At 40.8% G+C, this 18,841-nt stretch overlaps 2 protein-coding genes across 4 annotated transcripts in view; one reads left to right on the top strand and one right to left on the bottom strand.

Annotated features, from left to right (window-relative positions):
* Positions 1-18,600, top strand: part of LOC124143126 — a 42,807-nt gene extending 24,207 nt beyond the window's left edge. Inside the window, exons 8-23 of the mRNA XM_048388115.1 lie at positions 559-742; positions 1,142-1,817; positions 2,637-2,802; positions 3,576-3,693; positions 4,452-4,652; positions 5,463-5,499; positions 6,634-6,900; positions 7,929-7,991; positions 8,836-9,005; positions 9,878-10,073; positions 11,181-11,300; positions 12,279-12,433; positions 13,213-13,332; positions 14,164-14,278; positions 15,411-15,504; positions 16,531-18,600. Of these exons, the coding sequence (XP_048244072.1) occupies positions 559-742; positions 1,142-1,817; positions 2,637-2,802; positions 3,576-3,693; positions 4,452-4,652; positions 5,463-5,499; positions 6,634-6,900; positions 7,929-7,991; positions 8,836-9,005; positions 9,878-10,073; positions 11,181-11,300; positions 12,279-12,433; positions 13,213-13,332; positions 14,164-14,278; positions 15,411-15,504; positions 16,531-16,666 (2,818 nt within the window). The 3' untranslated portion in view covers positions 16,667-18,600. The remainder of the gene's footprint in view (positions 1-558; positions 743-1,141; positions 1,818-2,636; positions 2,803-3,575; positions 3,694-4,451; positions 4,653-5,462; positions 5,500-6,633; positions 6,901-7,928; positions 7,992-8,835; positions 9,006-9,877; positions 10,074-11,180; positions 11,301-12,278; positions 12,434-13,212; positions 13,333-14,163; positions 14,279-15,410; positions 15,505-16,530) is intronic.
* LOC124130860 (angiopoietin-1 receptor-like) overlaps positions 1-18,841 on the bottom strand; it is a 226,133-nt gene that overhangs the window by 116,503 nt on the left and 90,789 nt on the right. The window lies entirely within an intron of this gene.

Here is an 18,841-nt window from a genome sequence, read left to right as displayed (position 1 = left end):
GTGACGATAAACCCAAATCACTCACTCCCATGAAACACGAAACGTGTCTGGCAGGATAAAGTATATGGTGTATATCATCTTATGAAGCATGGAGGTAACACTCATAGCAATATTTCTTGTGTGTAAGGTCCTCGGGGGCAATACACTGACATGAGGCCGGTGGTTTTCGTAATGAGGCTGATGGGGATGAAGGTTTTCATTGAGTCAAGTTCAACTGGGATTCAACCCAATAAAGTGGGCAAGTGTGGCCAGACCCGTGAAGATCCGGGGTAGAATAGGTCTTCAGCAACCCATGCTTGCCCTAAAAAGCGACAATGCTTGTCGTAAGAGGCGACTAACTGGATCGGGTTGTCAGGCTCACTGACTTGGTTGAAGCATGTCATCGTATCCTAATTGCGTGGATCGATGTTCATGATGTGAATCACTTGATTGTCTGGTCCAGACTCGATTATTTACAGACCGCCGTCATATAGCTGGAATATTGCTGAGTGCGGCGTAAAGCAACAAACGAACAAAACAAAACATATAATTGATGTCACATTTTATGCAATTGTTCAGGTTGTCCTTGACCTTCCGAGTTTCAAGTGGTGGCTTCCGGAAGCTAGTCGGAACAGATACTACAGCCACACAACACTATACCGGAGAGGATGCTGTCAGCACTGTGGCCTTCCACGTTGACACGGGTGAACCGGTGTACAACAGTCCCAATGATGCTTTTCAGATTCACCCAGAATTCACAAAGGTAAGAGTGTTCATCGTACACTTAACTTCACATTCAAGAAAGTAAGAATTATTTAACGTTTGCCAGAATATTTACTAAGTGACATTGAAAACATATATGTAAAAAAATATCTATAAGGGTATAAATGAATTGCGAAAATGTTGTTTGGGGGGCATGTAAAATCACAGAGTTTATTCTCTTCCAATATTGACCTACTGTCAAGATTTGCCGAAACATGTTGACAGACTAGGCGAGATGATGAAAAAGCGTTCAAGAACTATTCCACATTTGTGACAGTTTGGATCAGCTAATCTGTAAATCAAGTAATTTAGTAAACCCAAATCAAATAACTGAACCCTTACTTCATTTTATTTCTCAGGAAGTGGATGACTTGCACGCGTTTACTTTTTCCTTTAATAGCAACCTATCACAATGGCATGGGATGGCTGGACTGATGCCAGATCCGGTATGGACAAATACACATGGGAAGCCTTCAAACTTGAACCCACTGGGAATGGAAGCTTGACGGAAGTAGACAAACTGAGACCTGTTGTTCACAGACAAGTTTACCACACCGATCCCATGTCATATCCTCTTCCCTATGCCCCCACAAGACCAGGGATGTATTCCTTCATTCTTGAAGCCATGGACAAGGCCAATAACTCTGTATACATGAGAAGGTTTGCACTGTACGACAAAGAGTCAGAAGTGACCACTGATCCAAACCATGCCCTGTTCATATCATCTGCTGTACAAGACCAGGGCTTCCAGTGGATGACCGATGCCTCCAAGCCACTAGTGATCAACTGGCAAAACCATTTTCTCAATTATGTCCATGAAAGTGGTAAATTCCTCAACACCATCCTCCCCTTCAAGGTAAAGGTTGTAGAAAACCCAATCATCTTCAAGGAAGTGCCTTATGCAAATGATGATCATTATGGCAGAAGAACTACAGCAGCTATCCCCAATGTACGTGGCATTGTCAGGTTTCAGTGGACACGTGCTGTTAATACGACTGGAGGCAGAACGCTACATACACCACCCAACTGGAATGATGCCTCTGGTCTGGACACAACAATGCAGTCGCCATTCTTTGGTTTGTATTCTGTTATGTTGTTATTTGTAAAGTCTGAGACCGCCTCCATGGTCTAGTGATAGAGCGTCCGCCCGGAGAGCGGAAGGCCCGGGGTTCGATCATACCAAAAGACTTTAAAAGATAGTACTTGTTGTTACCCTGTCTGGCGCCCGGCATTAAGGGGCTAAAACAAGGACAGGTTGGCTCGGAGTCAGTATACTGTGTCTGAGTGGGGTGTTCATGTTAAACTGTGGCATGGTATCTCAGTGTGCTAGCACTATAAATCGGCATTAGTCCGGACTAGTACAAGCAGCCACAAACACACACGTGCATGCACGTCGCTATATAAATGCAATAATCTTGGACGCAACGTTAAACCCAATTTCACCTCACCTCACCTTGTACAGTCTGACAAATGGTACTTGGACCATGATGTCAAATAGTGAGATATCTGATCGAATAACCACAAAAAGAGATATTATTACAGTTGGCTCCAATAAATATAAACTTTCTCAAGGCAAGACATACGATCAACCTGTTTCTTTGGCAAGAAAAGACCCATTTGTGTTTTATTATATATTTTCTGCCTGAACCTGATCTGCTAAGAGTGAAGGGTCATTGGTTGGCCGTATTGGCGTCCTTCAGTGTGTGTGGTTAAACAAAAAGGTAACTGATACTTATTAAAAAGATAATTCACTCAACTCACTGAACTGAAAAAAAACTTCGTTTCCGGATTTCATAACAACAATATATGCGAGATTTTAAATTTCAGCAGGACGTTGTCTGTATAACTGTTGCTAAAACTCGTTACCATTGCACAATCTGTGTCTTGTACTCCAGGCAATGTTACCAGCGGGAGCACCGTTACCGTGTGGATCAGAGCCAGGGACATCCTCGACAACACGAAAGTGGACTCGACAAGTGTAACTTACGACTTTACTCCACCAAGTTTCAATGGGATGACATTCCACAAGAACGAGAGATCCAACGTTCACTTCAGCTCTGGGTAAAAAGAAACCTAGATCTAGTAACCTGGCTTGTTTGGGGAGTGTCAGTTGATAGTCCTATATGCTTGAGTTTGATCTTTCAAAAGTTATAGATTCCAATTATAGATTGTATCCCTTTTGTAGAACTATTGAGGAGTAAGAGATCCATTTGATGTTAAAAAAACCAACATATTTTGTAATGTATAATTTGTTAATTTCTTTGGCATTTTACTCCAAATACTAAAAAAATCCTTTCCTGTGGAAATATATCAAAGACGATAAGACTTTACGCTAGTTACTAATTTATATATACCAACTCTGTGTACATAGGGAGTTTTGCACTGTTCGACAAAATGAGTGAGTTGGGTTTAAACGTCTGAGACCTGCATCACTTCGGGTTTTCCTCCCGCATTAAGCTGACACACCGTGACATAACTGGAATAATGTTAAAAGCGGCGTTAAACCCAACTCACTCACTCACCAGTGCATCATGGTCACTTTTTGTTTGTTTGCTTGTGGTTCCCCCCCCCCCCCCCCCCCCCCCCACCCACACACACACACACACACACACACACGGGGTCATCCTCACGGGAATGATGTTAACTCCAAGGGTGATGTGTACGTGTCATGTATTGATCAGACTTATAAATGTCCATTGTTGAAGTGTATTTCACGAAGAACAGTGATTTGTGCAATGCGGTTAGTACTGTAATATATAAATTTATATTTCATAATGACACCACTGCAGACTTTTTTGATTATTAAACAAGAAATTCTCTGTTCGTTTCTCTAGATTAATGGTGACCGCACGCGATGCCGAGAGCGGAATCGACCGTATTGAGCTCAAGGTCTTCAATAATGAAGATAGTAGCCTACTGAATACGAAGAATGTAACCATTAGATCCGTCAGTGTGAGTGATATGTCTTTGTATTATTGGACATAGTTACTGTACTTGTCCATGCTATTCTTATTTTATAAACAATTTTGTAATTATTGTTCAAGAGAAAATATGATTCGCAAAATAACCTTAATTAGTCTAATTTATATGGGAATATATGGAACGTTTAACAAACATGTCATGACATAACGGAACATCAGTTAACACTGATTTCCTCAAGCAGGCCCGGAAGAGATTCTGTGAAGGGTTGCAATATGTGAATACTGTCAAGGGCCAGTCTGCATGAACAGGGACTATGCATGCACAGACTACTTCCGAGCGCATGGCACGTTCCTTGTCCCCACAGGGATCAGGGTGTTGCTCTTAAGTAATTGTACAAATATATATATATATATATATATATATATATATATATATATATATATATATATATTGCTCTTACGTAATTGTACAAATATATATATATATTTATATATATATATATGTCCAATTACTTAAGAGCATTATATATACAAAAGTTCGCTTTAAGCATGAGATTTGCTGTTGGTGCTACAATAAACAAATCGCAATAAAAAAAATAAACTTTCAAGATTGAAAGTTTGACTGAAATATTTATCTATGCATGGCATGCTAAATGCATAGGGAATAGAACAAAAAGGAAATACAAATATGATTTTGGCAAATTTTGCATCATCAGAGTGTGTCCAACCTCATCCTCACATCTTAATTATCTGTTTTCTGCATCCATGTTGTTTTGCACCTGCTTTCAGCCGCATGCCTGCACAGACAGAGAACATGATTGTTACTGCCCTAACGCCCTGAACGTGTGTTACAAACGGATAAGCAAAGTCTACATCAGCAACTGCTGGCTTATGGTGGCCAAGAACGCCCTCAAAGAGGCCGAGGTTCGGCTGCATGTACGCGTTGTCAACAGGGCGGGGCTGAAGTCAGCCAACCACGAGGAACAAGTGGTGAGAAGCTATATGACACTGCCACTAACGCTTTTCTTACATTGAGAGAGTGGGCGAGTTATTTAAATGCCACAGTCAGCAAAATAACTCTATAACAGCGTTGTGCATCTTCCCGACATACGGGCGTTAACTGACTATAAAAGTCTAGTTTCCACCCTTGCCAAACTAGGTGTTCGGCAACCCATGCTTGCCATAAAAGGTGACTATATATGCTTGTCGTAAGAGGCGACTAACGGGATCGGGTGGTCAGGCTCGCTGACTTGGTTTGATGCATGTCATCCCAAATGCGTGGATTGATGTTCATGATGTCAATCACTGGATGGTCTGGTCCAGGCTCGATTATTTACGAACCACCGTCATTAAGCTGGAATATTACTGAGTCCGGCGCTAAACATCAAACAAACAAATATACACAATAATTCATCCGTCTCCAGATGGCAGAGCACTTTGCATCAAGCTCAGATGGAATGCGTGGGTATGGAGCTTGCATCACGCGTTGAGTCGCTCATAACGCATAGTAAATCAGTAGTTCGCTTAACAAGAACGGCTCGGTCACGGTGCTTAATACTATTTTATCCACATGTAAGTAATATTCTTGCCTCTGTATTGACTGAGGCTTCATAACCACTTGAAGATCTTTGCGAGTTAGTACTGGTTTTCAGCAAACCATGCTTATCGTAAGAGGCGACTAACGGATCGGGTGCGAGGCTCGCTGACTGAGGCGATAAGCAACATTCACTCATTCACATTACCTACGACACTACCCGTGATCCAAACTGGTACTCACAACCTGACAATTTCTGTTCAAAGGTGACGAATTTGTTGGAGCTAAACGGCACCACGTCCTGTAAGTAATGTTATGAATTATGCTATTTTTGTTCTGATACAGAGCCTCATTGTTTCCGAATAAGGATGCTTGGGTCAAGCAGTGATGTCAGTCCCAAATGTTTCCCAAACTATGTTTCCATAACGACCAGGTCACTGGACTTTTCTGCTTCCTCTTTTCCCGACTAAGCAGAAACCTTATTCAACATAAAAAACAACCGTAGCGGCATTATTTAGCAAGGAAAGTAATATGCGTGTCGTAAGGGGCGACTAACGGGATCGGGTGGTCAGGCTCGCTGACTTGGTTGATGCATGTCATCGATCTCAATTGCGTGGATCGATGCTCATGATGTCAATCACTGGATTGTCTGGTCAAGACTCGATTATTTACAGACCGCCGTCATATAGCTGGAATATTGCTGAGTGCGGCGTTAAACAACAAACAGACAAGAAGCATGGAAAGATCATTCTTCCGGTAAAATCCGAGTGTTCGATGCAAACCAGATACCTTATTACGAAACCAAACTTTGCTTATCAATCGAAAACAAAATTGATCACAAGGTATAAAACAAACACTTGCAAACAAGTAGTGGATGGTGCGACGGTAGAGCAGGACATGCTTACCCTTTTCCTGGACACCCTCGTCATCACCGATTTTCAATGATCCTTTCATTTAATTTCCATCACTGTTTCGCCCTTTGTGCCAAGTGGAATCTGTTTCGGCAGAGAGTTTGGACTGATTCTTCTCTGGCGTTGACGTTCTGAATTTAAATGACGCCAACGGTGATGAGTAACAACTCAATACCATTTCATGACCTTATCCACTGGCATATGGATTAGTTTAACTTTTCACTTTAGTCACTTTTCCATATTTTGTAAGCCCTTCCGGGCCACTGACCTTTCAATGATGATGATGATGATTATTATTTTTATTCATGCGCATAGATATCTTGTAATACATTTTCAGTATTTGAATACATGGTATTGCCCACGAAACACTCACACCACACTTGCCCCAGGCCTTTCAATCACTTCAAATGTATTAGAGACTGACTTGTGGTGTACTTAATACATTTTGTTGTAAAATGGGCAAAATATGATCTTGCCAAGTAGCAGTGAAGCTGCAGTGAAGTGAACTCATTTGATCTTTCCCCAGATTTAGCACCTTCAAACGTGAGGACCAAACGACTGACTGCAACATCTGTTCGTGTACAGTGGGATCACGCCCCTACTTGCCACGAACGCACAGTTATAACAATCACCTACCACACGGAATCCGGGCCACGCCATGTCGTCACCGTGTTCAAAGACGATACATCGTATGACCTCACTGGCCTTGAACACAACAAAGCATACAAGGTCATGGTGACAGCAGGGTATGGCACAGAGCAGAGTACTGCTAACGTTGCATCCGTCGCCACAGGTAAATACATACGAGTCTATATATAGGTATTGGGCCGTTCGCATGAATATTCTACGAAAATTCTAAGAAATATATTAATTTGCCCAAAATAATTAGGTGACGTGAAATGGAGTTTAACTTCACGTCCAAGATTATTGCACTTATATAGCCACAAGCATGTGCATGTGCATGTGTGTGTGTGTGTGTGTGTGTCTGTGTGTGTGTGCACTAGTCCAGACAGATGCCGATTTATAGTGCTAGCCCACTGAGATACCATGCCGCAGTTTAACATGAGTACCCCACTCAGACACAATATACTGACTCCGAGCCGACCAGTTCTTGTTTTAGCCCCTTTATGCCGAGCGCCAGACAGGGTAGCAACAAGTACTATCTTTTGGTATGACGCGGCCAGGGATCGGACCCGGGACCTTTCGCTCTCCGGGCGAACGCTCTACCACCGGACCACGGAGGCGGTCTTTAAAAATAATGAAAAGGATTTAACTTTTTGTATGCATAAACGCTCTTTCAGTTATGTTCAAAGAGTAACTGTTAGAGACACACTAAGAGGAAATATCAAATCATATCTTAAGGCAAAACCTGTGTTATTCATAGAAATGTTGGTACTCCTTGACTTTGGAGGAAACATTATATATAAAGTGATGCGTCATATGACTCAATGACAAACACACGTTCAGAAACTGAAGAAGATCATAACTGTGGTGCGGAAAGAGCCATAATCACGTCAGCAACAAATCTAGAGTCAGAACAAACCATCAAAGGTTTTTTGAATGCTCAAGGGAGACCACTCTTCGCAGTAATTTCGGTTAGAATTGGTCTTCAGCAACCCATGCTTGTTGTAAGAGACGACTAACGGGATAAGGTTGGCTCGCTGACTTGATTGATACATGTCATCGTTGCTCATGATATAAATCACTGTATTGTCCGGTCCAGACTCGAGTATCTACAGATCGCCGTCATATTGATGGCATATTACTGAGTGCGGCGTTAAACACAAAACAAACAAACAAATTATAAGTAATAATTTTCAGCGGAGGACACGACTACGACTGCTGCAGCTCTAAGTGCGGGGGGTATAGCTGGAATCATCGTAGGTGAGTAGAGAGGACTTTACACCTGTGCGGATTCCAGCTTGGAATAGATCCCCAGACTACATGTATTCTTTAAAATGTATCGGGTGGTCAGGTTTTATGACTTGTCGATGGCATGTTGTCGTACCTGGCGGCGTGGGACGTTGTTCATAATATCAATCACTATTTTGTGTGGTCCTGATTATTTACAGGTCGCCGTCCCACAGCTGGAATATTGCTGAGTGCGGTCTTAATGAACAATAAAACATACTTTCGTCTTATGCATCATGTATACTCGTATGTAAACTGTGATGTTCTCATTTTGAACATATTATGTAAGGAGCACGAAACTTTTATCTTTGAGAATTTAAAGTGTACATTTCAAAGTTTTAAATTCGAATTCTTTCTCTTAATTTAGTAAATCAGTTCTGTTGCCAATGCCTGTAATCTTCATAGAAAGATCGTTCTATTTCATCCCGATTGGCATTAAGACGTTATAAAACTGTGATGTCTGTCTTGCAAATTGTTAAATATGTTTTAAAATCAGTGTTAATAAATTAAAAATTCTTTTTACATATCACACTTTTTGCTCTTACGGCGGAAGGTTAGACACTTGACGTTAAAGCGGTTGCTCTACAAGCAAGGAGATCTGGGATAGGTTACCATTTGAATACAACGATAAAGTTCATTTTCACGTATGACATCGCCACTCATGAAAATATGAAATTTCTCAGGTCACTCGATCAGATAAACGTTTTTTTTTACAAGATTAGCCAAATATCCTCGATATATTTAATAGCATAATTCTTTGCCATCGGTTTATGGCTACCTCTGCTAGCCTTGTAATGATCAACTGTTCTCTTGCTAGTACTCCTGATAATACTGGCAGTCCTAGGAGTCGGGTTCTTCTTGTGGCGGACGGGAAGAATATCGACACTGATCAAAGGACGTCAGAAGAGGAACGCTGAACGTGAGGATCACGTGGCAGGAACGGTGACCAATAACCTTGGCCCTCACAAGGACAGGGCGTGTGTCGAGGTAGGCATCAATAATCACTGACACACACATGTTGTGAATAGAACATAAATGTATTAATGTCATAGACGTATATGTATGGACAAGCAAAATATAAATAAATATGTTATTATGACTTCAACGGAGGTCAAGAGTTCTTTTCTAAGCCAAGACCAATAAAGACAAATTGATAGCCTTGTATTTATGTTAATGTTCTGTGTAAGGCAGCTGCGTAATGGGACAGCATATTTATTATCCTGCCCTTCAGCGAAATATGCCAATGAATCTACATTTTCCAAGAAAGGGTGAAACCATCAATGTCATATGTTTTCGGTCACGGCCTCACAACACGTCCAATTTTCCGTCATAGGAGGCCATTTTTGAGCATCCGGGAGAAGAAGAGGCATAGGCTTGGATTGAAGTCTTTTTAAGCTAATTAGACCAAAGTTGTATAGTCTTCAAATGGGGTGCCCATGGTATTTCACACGCCGAGATCGGCACTTGATTATGACAGGGCTTGCTTCTTTTTACGCCACACTCAGACATGTTCCAAGCTGTACCACGACGGCCTGGTCATGATCCTATCTGCCAAGTCACCGTATCTAATTACCCGATCTTTGTGAATTGACTCTTTCGGCCAGGATTACTGGGACAAATTCTAACCTGGATCCCCTCGGGTTTCAATCATGGGTCTTTTCCTTTATGATGTGATGGGAATCTGCATAACGGGGACGTGGATCGTTCCTAGTACTTATGCTTTCAGTCACTGTCTTGTTATGGTCTAGATTCGATTATATCCTTGCCGTCGCCATGTAGCTAGTATAATGCTGACCGCTGCTCAGCATTCACACACTGTATATGTCAATTTTGATCAATGTTTGCAATGTCCATTCTAGAACAAAACGTACAGTCCCGAGGAGGACATCTACCTCTACGGCGGCATTACGTTCACGACGAAGCAGCCATGGTACATCTCGAAAGATCAGCTGACACAGATGGAGGAGATCCAAACCGGAAGATTTGCACGGATTTTCAAGGCTGCTTACAAGACTGGCAGAAAATCGCGCGAGGTTGCGGCCAAAGCTCTGAAAGGTAACCACAATATAGAGGAATAGCCTGTCTTGACAGTAGCATATACCTTTAATGTATTTATATCTATTTCAGGGTCAACAAAGTTCGCTCATGTACATTGGAGCATTGTATATACCATTTGTGCACCATCAGTCTAGAAGCTGGAATATGACGCTTGAGTTTTGGAGATTTGAGTTTTTGAAGCAGGTTTAAACACCTTGGCAAGTTGATCGTGATGATAAAGCTTTGCGCAGGTACTTCATTGCACTACGTTAGTAGCCTATTTCCCAGTTAGAATAGGTCTTTAGTAACCCATGCTTGCCGTAAAAGGCGACTGCGCTTATCGTTTGGTTGTTGTTTTACGCCGCACTAAGCATTATTCCAGCTACATGACGGCGGTCTGTAAATAATCGAGTCTTGACCAGACAATACAGTGATTGACGCAACTGGGATCAATGACATGTATCGACCAAGTCAGCGAACCTTTTTTTTACCACCCGATCCCGTTAGTCGCCTCTTACAAGCATAGTCGCCTTTTACGGCAAGCATGGGTTGCTGAAAACCTATTCTACCCAGGATCTTCACGGGTTGCTTGTCGTAAGATGCGACTTTCGGGCACGGGTACTCATGCTCGCTAAATTGGCTGATCCTTGTCATCGTATCCCTTTTGCGTAGATCGATGCCTTGCCGTAAAAGGCGACAATGCTTGTTGTAAGAGGCGACTAAATAACGAACCCACCCAGAAATTTTCGGAGAATGTGCAGACTCCCCAAAACTGTATCCTTCTGCATTAGCCAGATTGTCATAAGGGCTGTTTTCCAGGTAGCAAACCTGGGTACTCTCCCAATGTCAGTCAACAGATTTTGGGGTACCAAACCTAAGGCACCGAGAACAATGGGGAGTCGAACGACTTGGTACTTGGGATGCAAGCGTAACATTTCGAAGGCGAGGTCCGCATATTTGCCATATTTTTTTCCTGAATCTTGTCAATCACATTAGTGTCAAAAGGGACAAAATTCAATGATATAAATGATTCATGTGATTCATAAAAAAGGACAACATCAGGTGTGTTGGCCTTGATACGTCTAAGGCTGTAAACGTGCCTATTCCAAAGATTTTTTATTGCAGACAGTCCTAATGAGGAAAATAGTTTACTAATGATGGCCAAGATCAACTTTGCTGCCACAAAGGTCGGGGAACATCGCAACGTGCTGAAATTCGTCGGTGCAGTTGTTGATAATGATGCATGTAAGTACGAGATACAACAGCATATGAGCCTCTTCAAATACAGTCAAAAACACGGACACCGTTTTAACCTGATAGAGACATGAAGACACCAGGGTTGTCCAAGGGTTGAAGTCGACATGATTCCGAGTTGCGTACCTTAGTCGCATCAGGATCCACAGATGTTTGGTTCAAATCTCAGACTCGCTCAGTCCCTTGCCGTTTCAGCACCATATCGTATTCGTCATTTCACAAAACGTTTCGGAAACTTCTACGACTTGGCTCATCTTCCACGTTAAGTTAAGCGCCATATGAATTACAGTTCAAAACGGCAAAAGACCCTTCTTGCCAATATCATGAACAGGCCATCCTTGAGCTCCACTCCATCCTCATTATACTATTAGCGCACTTCACTTACGATTATGTGTCAGGTACCAATTTAGGCATGAGAATAGGACGTGAGACCTTTTTTTGAAAAAATATTTGGAAAACATTGTTTGCCCTCAGGCTTTACCCAAAAGAATAAGTTGTTCACTAGGATGTTCCTGGTGTACTAAAACAAAAATATAATATTAGTCTCCTTTCACAGAAAAGATCTAGCACCCACAGCCCTTGAATATTATATAGTGGGTTCCTTAAATATAAAAAAATCAGTCTTGAATATCCGAATATCCGAAAGGAAAATCCTCCGCTATGTGTAAGCTCGTAGACATTGGCACGGGGTCCACGAACTGATATGAGATTTTGTGTGGAGACTAGATATTTTTTTTAGATACAGCTGCAAAAGCTCATATTAAACAAAAACTATGAACCAGACTATCAAAAGAAGCACAACACCTTGCAACAATGTAAGTTTTGTGGCAGACAATATACTTTATATAACGGCTTAACTATTTATTTAAAGGATTTTCTGGGACTGTTTGTTTTCGATAAAATCTTCCCTGCCACCCCTCTGAATATCAAATGGTCGGTCCCTATTCACGTACATTCCTTCTTCGTCAGTGGGCCCAGTTTTGGTGTTGGAGTACTGTGAAAATGGACCGATGGACAAGTGGCTGACCTCTCGTCGGGACAAAGTGAAACTGGACATTCTTGAGCAGATTCAGAGATTTGCCTTAGGCGTTGTCCGGGGCATGGCGTATCTAACGGGTAAAGGGGTATGTATAGACTGGACGCTGTTTGTTTTGAGGCAAATGTACAGTGCATGTAAGGACTGTAAGAGATGGAAATATAAAGAACGTGGGTTAGTTACCTTGACTATAGCTGGCTGATTGGTACTTTTTATGATTTCATTGTACTACAAATTCTTCTAAATAATAAAAACAAACGACGTGACAAACGTTTTCATAAATAATGTTCTATTTTGAAAAACAAACTATTCATGCTATCTGTGGACATTAATGTTGCCTGAAGTGATTCAAAAGGAACGCGAATGTCTGATAGGATCAAGTATATGGCGTTTATCATCTTAAAAAGCAAGAAAGTAACACCCATAGCAATATTTCTTGTTTGTATGTCCTCGGGACAATACACTGACATGAGGCGGGTGGTTTTGGTAATGAGGCTGATGGGGATGAAAGTTTTAATGGAGTCACGTTCAACTGGCCATGGGATTCAACCCAATAAAGAGGGCAAGTGTGGCCAGACCCGTGAAGATCCGGGGTAGAATAGGTCTTCAGCAACCCATGCTTGCCGTAAAAGTTGTTTAAGGATTAAAGGGGCTCTCCCTCACCTCAAGCTGACGCCCGTGATGTAACTGAAATACTGTTCAAAGCGGCGTTAAACCAAACTAGAAAGGATGACGGTTGTGCCCAAAACGCCAGTAACTAGATGTGCTTAAGTTAAATATATGTACATATAACATTTGATTACAATAAATAACATTTATGTATGTATTGATTGAAGCTGTTTGTATCAATTTGATGTCGTTCTATAGATTGCCCATCGCAAGCTGGCTGCTCGCAACTGTCTCTTGACCTTCACAAATGAGGTGAAGGTCGGTGGATTCGGACCTTGTCGCATGGAGGACGCCAGTGCAGACGAAGACTCCAAGGGGGTAAGAGACGAAATGCTGTTTACAATTACATCATGTGGTCACAATTACATCATTGCGGCTTGTGAGTAATCGAGTCTCGACGAGGTCCCCGTTTCACAAAGCAATTGTAACACTAAGAAGTTCCATTCTATAACAAGGACGTACCACAGTCGTATGGCTTTGTGAAACGGCTCCCAGGCAAATCAGTGGTTGACTGCATTCAATTTTAGCAGCGACACATGCACCATGACAAACGACGGATACGTTTTACCCACCCAGCCCTCATTAGAAGGACCTAATGACTATTAGGTGTACTTGTGACTGACCTCTTCCCGCAATTTCCAATGGGAAGTGTACCATGTATCAAATGCTTCTGTTAAAGTATGGCATCCCAGGGAATCAAAGTTCCCTGAAGATCCGGGGTAGAATAGGTTTTCAGCAACCCATGATTTCCCTAAAAGGCGACTGCTTGTCTTAAGGGGCGACTAACGGGATCAGGTGGTCAGGCTCGCTGACTTTGTTGATGCATGTCATCGATCCCAATTGCGTGGTTCGATGCTCATGATATCAATCACTGGATTTTCTGGTCCAGACTCGATTATTTACAGACCGACGTCATACAGCTGGAATATTGCTGAGTGCGGCGTTAAACAACAAGCAAAACAAAGTTCCCTGCATCTATGATGTAGTTACACACCATGATTTTCATTTTGGCAATAAACACCGTAGACATTTAAATAATTTCTTATAAGCTTGTCATTACTTTTTAAAATAAGAAAACAATGTTTAACACAAAATGACATAAACCCTTACTGTCAATATGTAATTCGGCACAAATATACATTATTACAGGATCGAATCCCTGTGAAGTGGACGGCTCCAGAGTGTCTTCAATCTCTGAAGGGAGCCAATGAGAAGAGTGACATCTGGTCCTTTGGGATCACTATGTGGGAGATCTTCAGCATGGGTAAGAATACTTGGTATAGTTTCCATTGCCTCATGAAAGAATGTGAGGATATAGATTCCTAAAACATGTGATGTTTGTGTTTCACGTTTAACGCTGCACTTTTCTAAGCCGGATCCCTCATGGGTAATAGAACTCTCTAATGATTATATTAATATTACATAATGACAGTTGCACATGAACAAAAGCTTAAATAAAAAACAATTTAGTTTTAAATCCAATATTGGGTTCCTCGTGGGGTACATAGGTTAATTATTCAAATCTCCAGTTGGAGAACGTTTACGTACATTATCATTAGCTGTTGGTGGATGTGATTTGGTTGTTTGTTGTTTAACGCCGCACTCAGCAATATTCCAGCTATATGACGGCGGTCTGTAAATAATCGAGTCTGGACCAGACAATACAGTGATTGACATCATGAGCATCGATCCACGCAATTGGGGTCGATGACATGCATCAACAAAGTCAGCGAGCCTGCCCACCCGATCCCGTTAGTCGCCTCTTGCGATAAGCATAGTCGCCTTTTACGGCAAGCATGGGTTGCTGGTTCGGTTATGAGGAGATTTATTATAAAAGAAATTTAAGGCCTTAGGCTTTACTCACTGATCTTAATCTTTCCGCAAGTGAAGATTTTATGCACGATTAATATTTTCAGTGTCCCGTCCTTAAATCCTTTAGAAGTCATGGCATTTTAATAGTACATTTCAAGAGCCTGTAAACGATTTTGAAACAAAATTATTCAAAATGCCATGGAAATGTCATGGATCACTTTTTTAGCTTAAGTTTATTACACTATATTTCTCGTTAAAAATGAACACACAGACAAAACAACTCGCTGATCATAGTCCATAGTGATTCCAAACACTGCTTACCAGCGCTGATATACTCTGTTGTGGCATCATCCATCAGTGTATTACAAGGACACAGGCTGGAGCTAAAGCAGGAAAAGTTAAAGAGTATAAAATTCCGACCGCATACGCCCGTGTTCATTAAACAGTACTTAGACTGGTACATATGACTGGCTCACCAATCAGTTCAGCTGATATATCTGAGGTCATGGAAAACATCTAAAACTCACGGAATAGTCATGGAGGGTATTTGGTTTTAGTATATCCCTGCACTTTATCCCACACAGGCAAGATGCCCTACACTGACATGCGGAGCCGGGATCTGCCAGCCGACTTGAGGAATGGTTACAGACTCGCGAGGCCGGACTATGCTGAAGATATGTGAGTGATAAACGCATGTGTATTAATAGCAGTGATGTTTAATACGGTAATTATTACATTAAGTGATCTTGACAATTAATGAAAATTCCAGAGAAGCCTATTTGGCTTATCAACACCTCACCTTACAGATATGAAGGTTGCGAGTTCGATCCTCGGGAATATAAAGCAAACATTTGTCATTTGATTTTACATTTCATTTCATGTTACAATCTGAACGAAAGTTATATTAATAAAATACCCAGGACATAATATAAAATCCCTGGGATATTATAACCCATTATTTAGCAAATATGACTTGAATATCCCATAAAATCCCAGGGACATTACAACGTCCCTGTTTATGAGATTTAATCTGACTGGAGAATAATAAGATGACGTCACCGGAGGTTTATAATGTTGTTTAACGTCAGCAAGATTTCGGCATTATTACCGCGGCTTGTGAATACTCGAGTCTTGGTCAGGTCAGCCTGTGGTCGACTACATGAACAACGTTAACGATCCTTGTCGGGGACGATGGCACACAACCAGCCATGAAGAATGAAGTACTGGGAGCCCTTTCCTGACCGGCAAGTGTGGCCAAGTCGTCTAAGGCGCCGCGATTCGCTGTGCACAGTTGCGTCCCTTGGGCACGACAGAAACCTATGATTGTGGGTTCGAATCCCGGGTGGCCCCGATTACGTTTCTAGGTTTGTCAGCACTATACCCGTGCTCTTGGGTTTCACCGAAGTGGTAAGCGTCTGAGACCTGCATCACTTCGGGCTTTCCTCCCACATTAAGCTGACCCGCCGTGATAAAAAAAAAGGAATATTGTTAAAAACGGCGTTAACCCCAACTCACTCACTCTGCCCGGGAACCCCACGGAGGCAAGGAAAAACACCTTATAATGCTTCCAGTATTGTGTGTAATGTAATGGAAGTGCAGATTCGGAGTGTAACGCTACGGCTGCTTTGTGAAGGGTAAATATGTAAAACAAGTGGATGATTATTGTGAAACGAGAATATAATAGCCTGTGGTGTTATTTTTCAGTCACTACAGCATGATGCAAAGCTGCTGGGAGCAGAAGCCAGAGGACAGGATTACCTTCGCGGATGCGCTGGGGAAACTGGAGGCGTCATTCGGCCTCAGACCGACTTCTGGAGTTCTGTATTACTACTCCAAATAGTAACTGCAGGAATGACAGACATTGGAAGCAACTAAAACAAATGTTTTCTCCATTATGAGAATAGAATGATCTTTTTATTTTTCATTATATTCCAAGTACATTAGTATGTTGCTACTTATGTATTATTTAGAGTAAGTTGAGGTCATTTTACTCTCGCTATGTTTTATTTTGTTCCGCATTCCGTCACATGAAAATAAGTATCCAATTTGTAAAAACAGAAACACAACTTTTTGGACTAAATGTAAACACAAGGAAGCAAAATTGAATTGTAAAAATATTATATTTGTCAGTGAATATTGCAAAATGTTCAATTTCACTGTTGACCAATCAATCGCTATTGTCGTTTATATCACCCATTCCGTTTAATATAATTGGATATAATACATGATAGGATATCATTTATTATACTTTATTGCATATTTTATTATCGCAAACAATAAGATATACAGTAACACTTGTCCAGCATCTTCACCACAGATGCCGTTATGTATTGCACTGGAAGAAATATATTCAAAGTACCTTTACTTATTGTAAAGTAGTGTAAATCACTTCACAAGGGTAAGTAACCGTGGAATATGCGACATTTACAAGCCTACATATTTTTTGCAAATATAACATCAACCAGCCTTAACATACATTTGTCTTATTACAAATTACCTTTCGTTAAATTGTGTCTAAATTTACATACAGTTACATAAATTATCATCTGTATTTTAAAAGCGTTGTAAATTTAGTTGTTTATTCTAGAGTTGGCGTCTGTGGGTATATTACCAATTTCACATCAATTTATATATTTATAATTTAGTCCATATAACAAATTGCTAACATCTTAAACTCTTACTATGTGGTTTTGAATTTATTCAGATGTGTAGCTACTATCTATTTACATGATACCGAAACCATCGTTACCAAACAGAAGAGTTGCATTCCGTATTCAATATGAATAAAGGGCCCAAGTTGCCAAGGTCATAATTCCATTTGTCGTATCAGGATCTGCTGATACTGGGTTCGACTCTACATGACCTACTTTACTGGGGCATGTCCTCCTATGTTACGCTAACCCATCGTGATGTAACTGAAATGCTGTTCAAAGCAGCCTTATTATTAATTACCAATATAATATTAATAATTTCCACTAGTATCCTCAAAGTGTAATAGAATAAAGTTGGGTAAGTAAAGTCAATGGTCTTCACAGGGAGCACCGATTTTGCAAGAAATGTTAGTTGACGCATGCATACATATGGACAGACTAAACAATAACAACAGTTATACCTTATTTCAGTGTACTGAACATTTTTTATACTGCTTGTTGAATTCATAATAATTCGGTATACATAAAAAGTGTGTAACGTGTCAACAGTCATTACTTAACATATCCTCCATGGTAGCCATGTTGAAATGTCTTTTTGGCAAAATATACAACCATTTATTTAAAATGTATAAACATGAAGGGCAATGTATTTTGGAGTCTCCTTGAACCACACTGTTGGCCAAGTTGAAATTGGTTGTAATCAAATTCGCTCACAGAATTCTCCAATGCTATATTTTAAAACATTTATCTGTTTTTTGTCTCGTTTGTAGTGATAGCGTTCCAGTTAATTTATGTATAAATAACAACTTATATGCTATATATTCCGTTTTGTTCTAGTTTTTGTTTGTTGTTGATCCCGACTATATTACGACGTGTAACGTACGAAGTTGCTTAATAACTTATCCTTCAGCGCAGTACATTTGATTTTGTGTAGATCTTAGTGGAGTTAAGCTGTTATCATATATCTGTCCCTCCGTATATTTACCAACATCTGTCTATCTGTGTTTATCGTTTATGTAGACTTATTTATCAACTCTAATGAAAGATAAGGCTCAATAACGTCTCCTTCAATAAAGTACATATAATTTTGTGTAGTCCTTAGTTGAATAAAGATGTCCTCAAATATTGTGTTTTTTACTATTTTACTCCAAAACGACGTGTCTGATTCTTTTCCGCATTGGATACCACATCTTCCCGAGGCAAGGGAGTTAACTGACTACAAAAGTCCAGTTTCCAATCTTGCCGAATTTGGCTGGAATTTCTTGGCTCGATCGTAGCGCCACCAGTGGCTATTACGAGTTATGTCCCTTTTGTCCCTCCAATTGACAATCAGATTCCACCTATCATATAACCTGCATTTGCTT

The sequence above is a fragment of the Haliotis rufescens genome, unplaced genomic scaffold (genome assembly GCF_023055435.1).
Source record: "Haliotis rufescens isolate VD_foot unplaced genomic scaffold, xgHalRufe1.0.p SCAF_10, whole genome shotgun sequence".
In the NCBI taxonomy this organism is placed as follows: domain Eukaryota; kingdom Metazoa; phylum Mollusca; class Gastropoda; order Lepetellida; family Haliotidae; genus Haliotis; species Haliotis rufescens.
The sequence above is the reverse complement of the archived record's forward strand: the minus strand, read 5'-3'. Positions and strand labels throughout refer to the sequence as shown.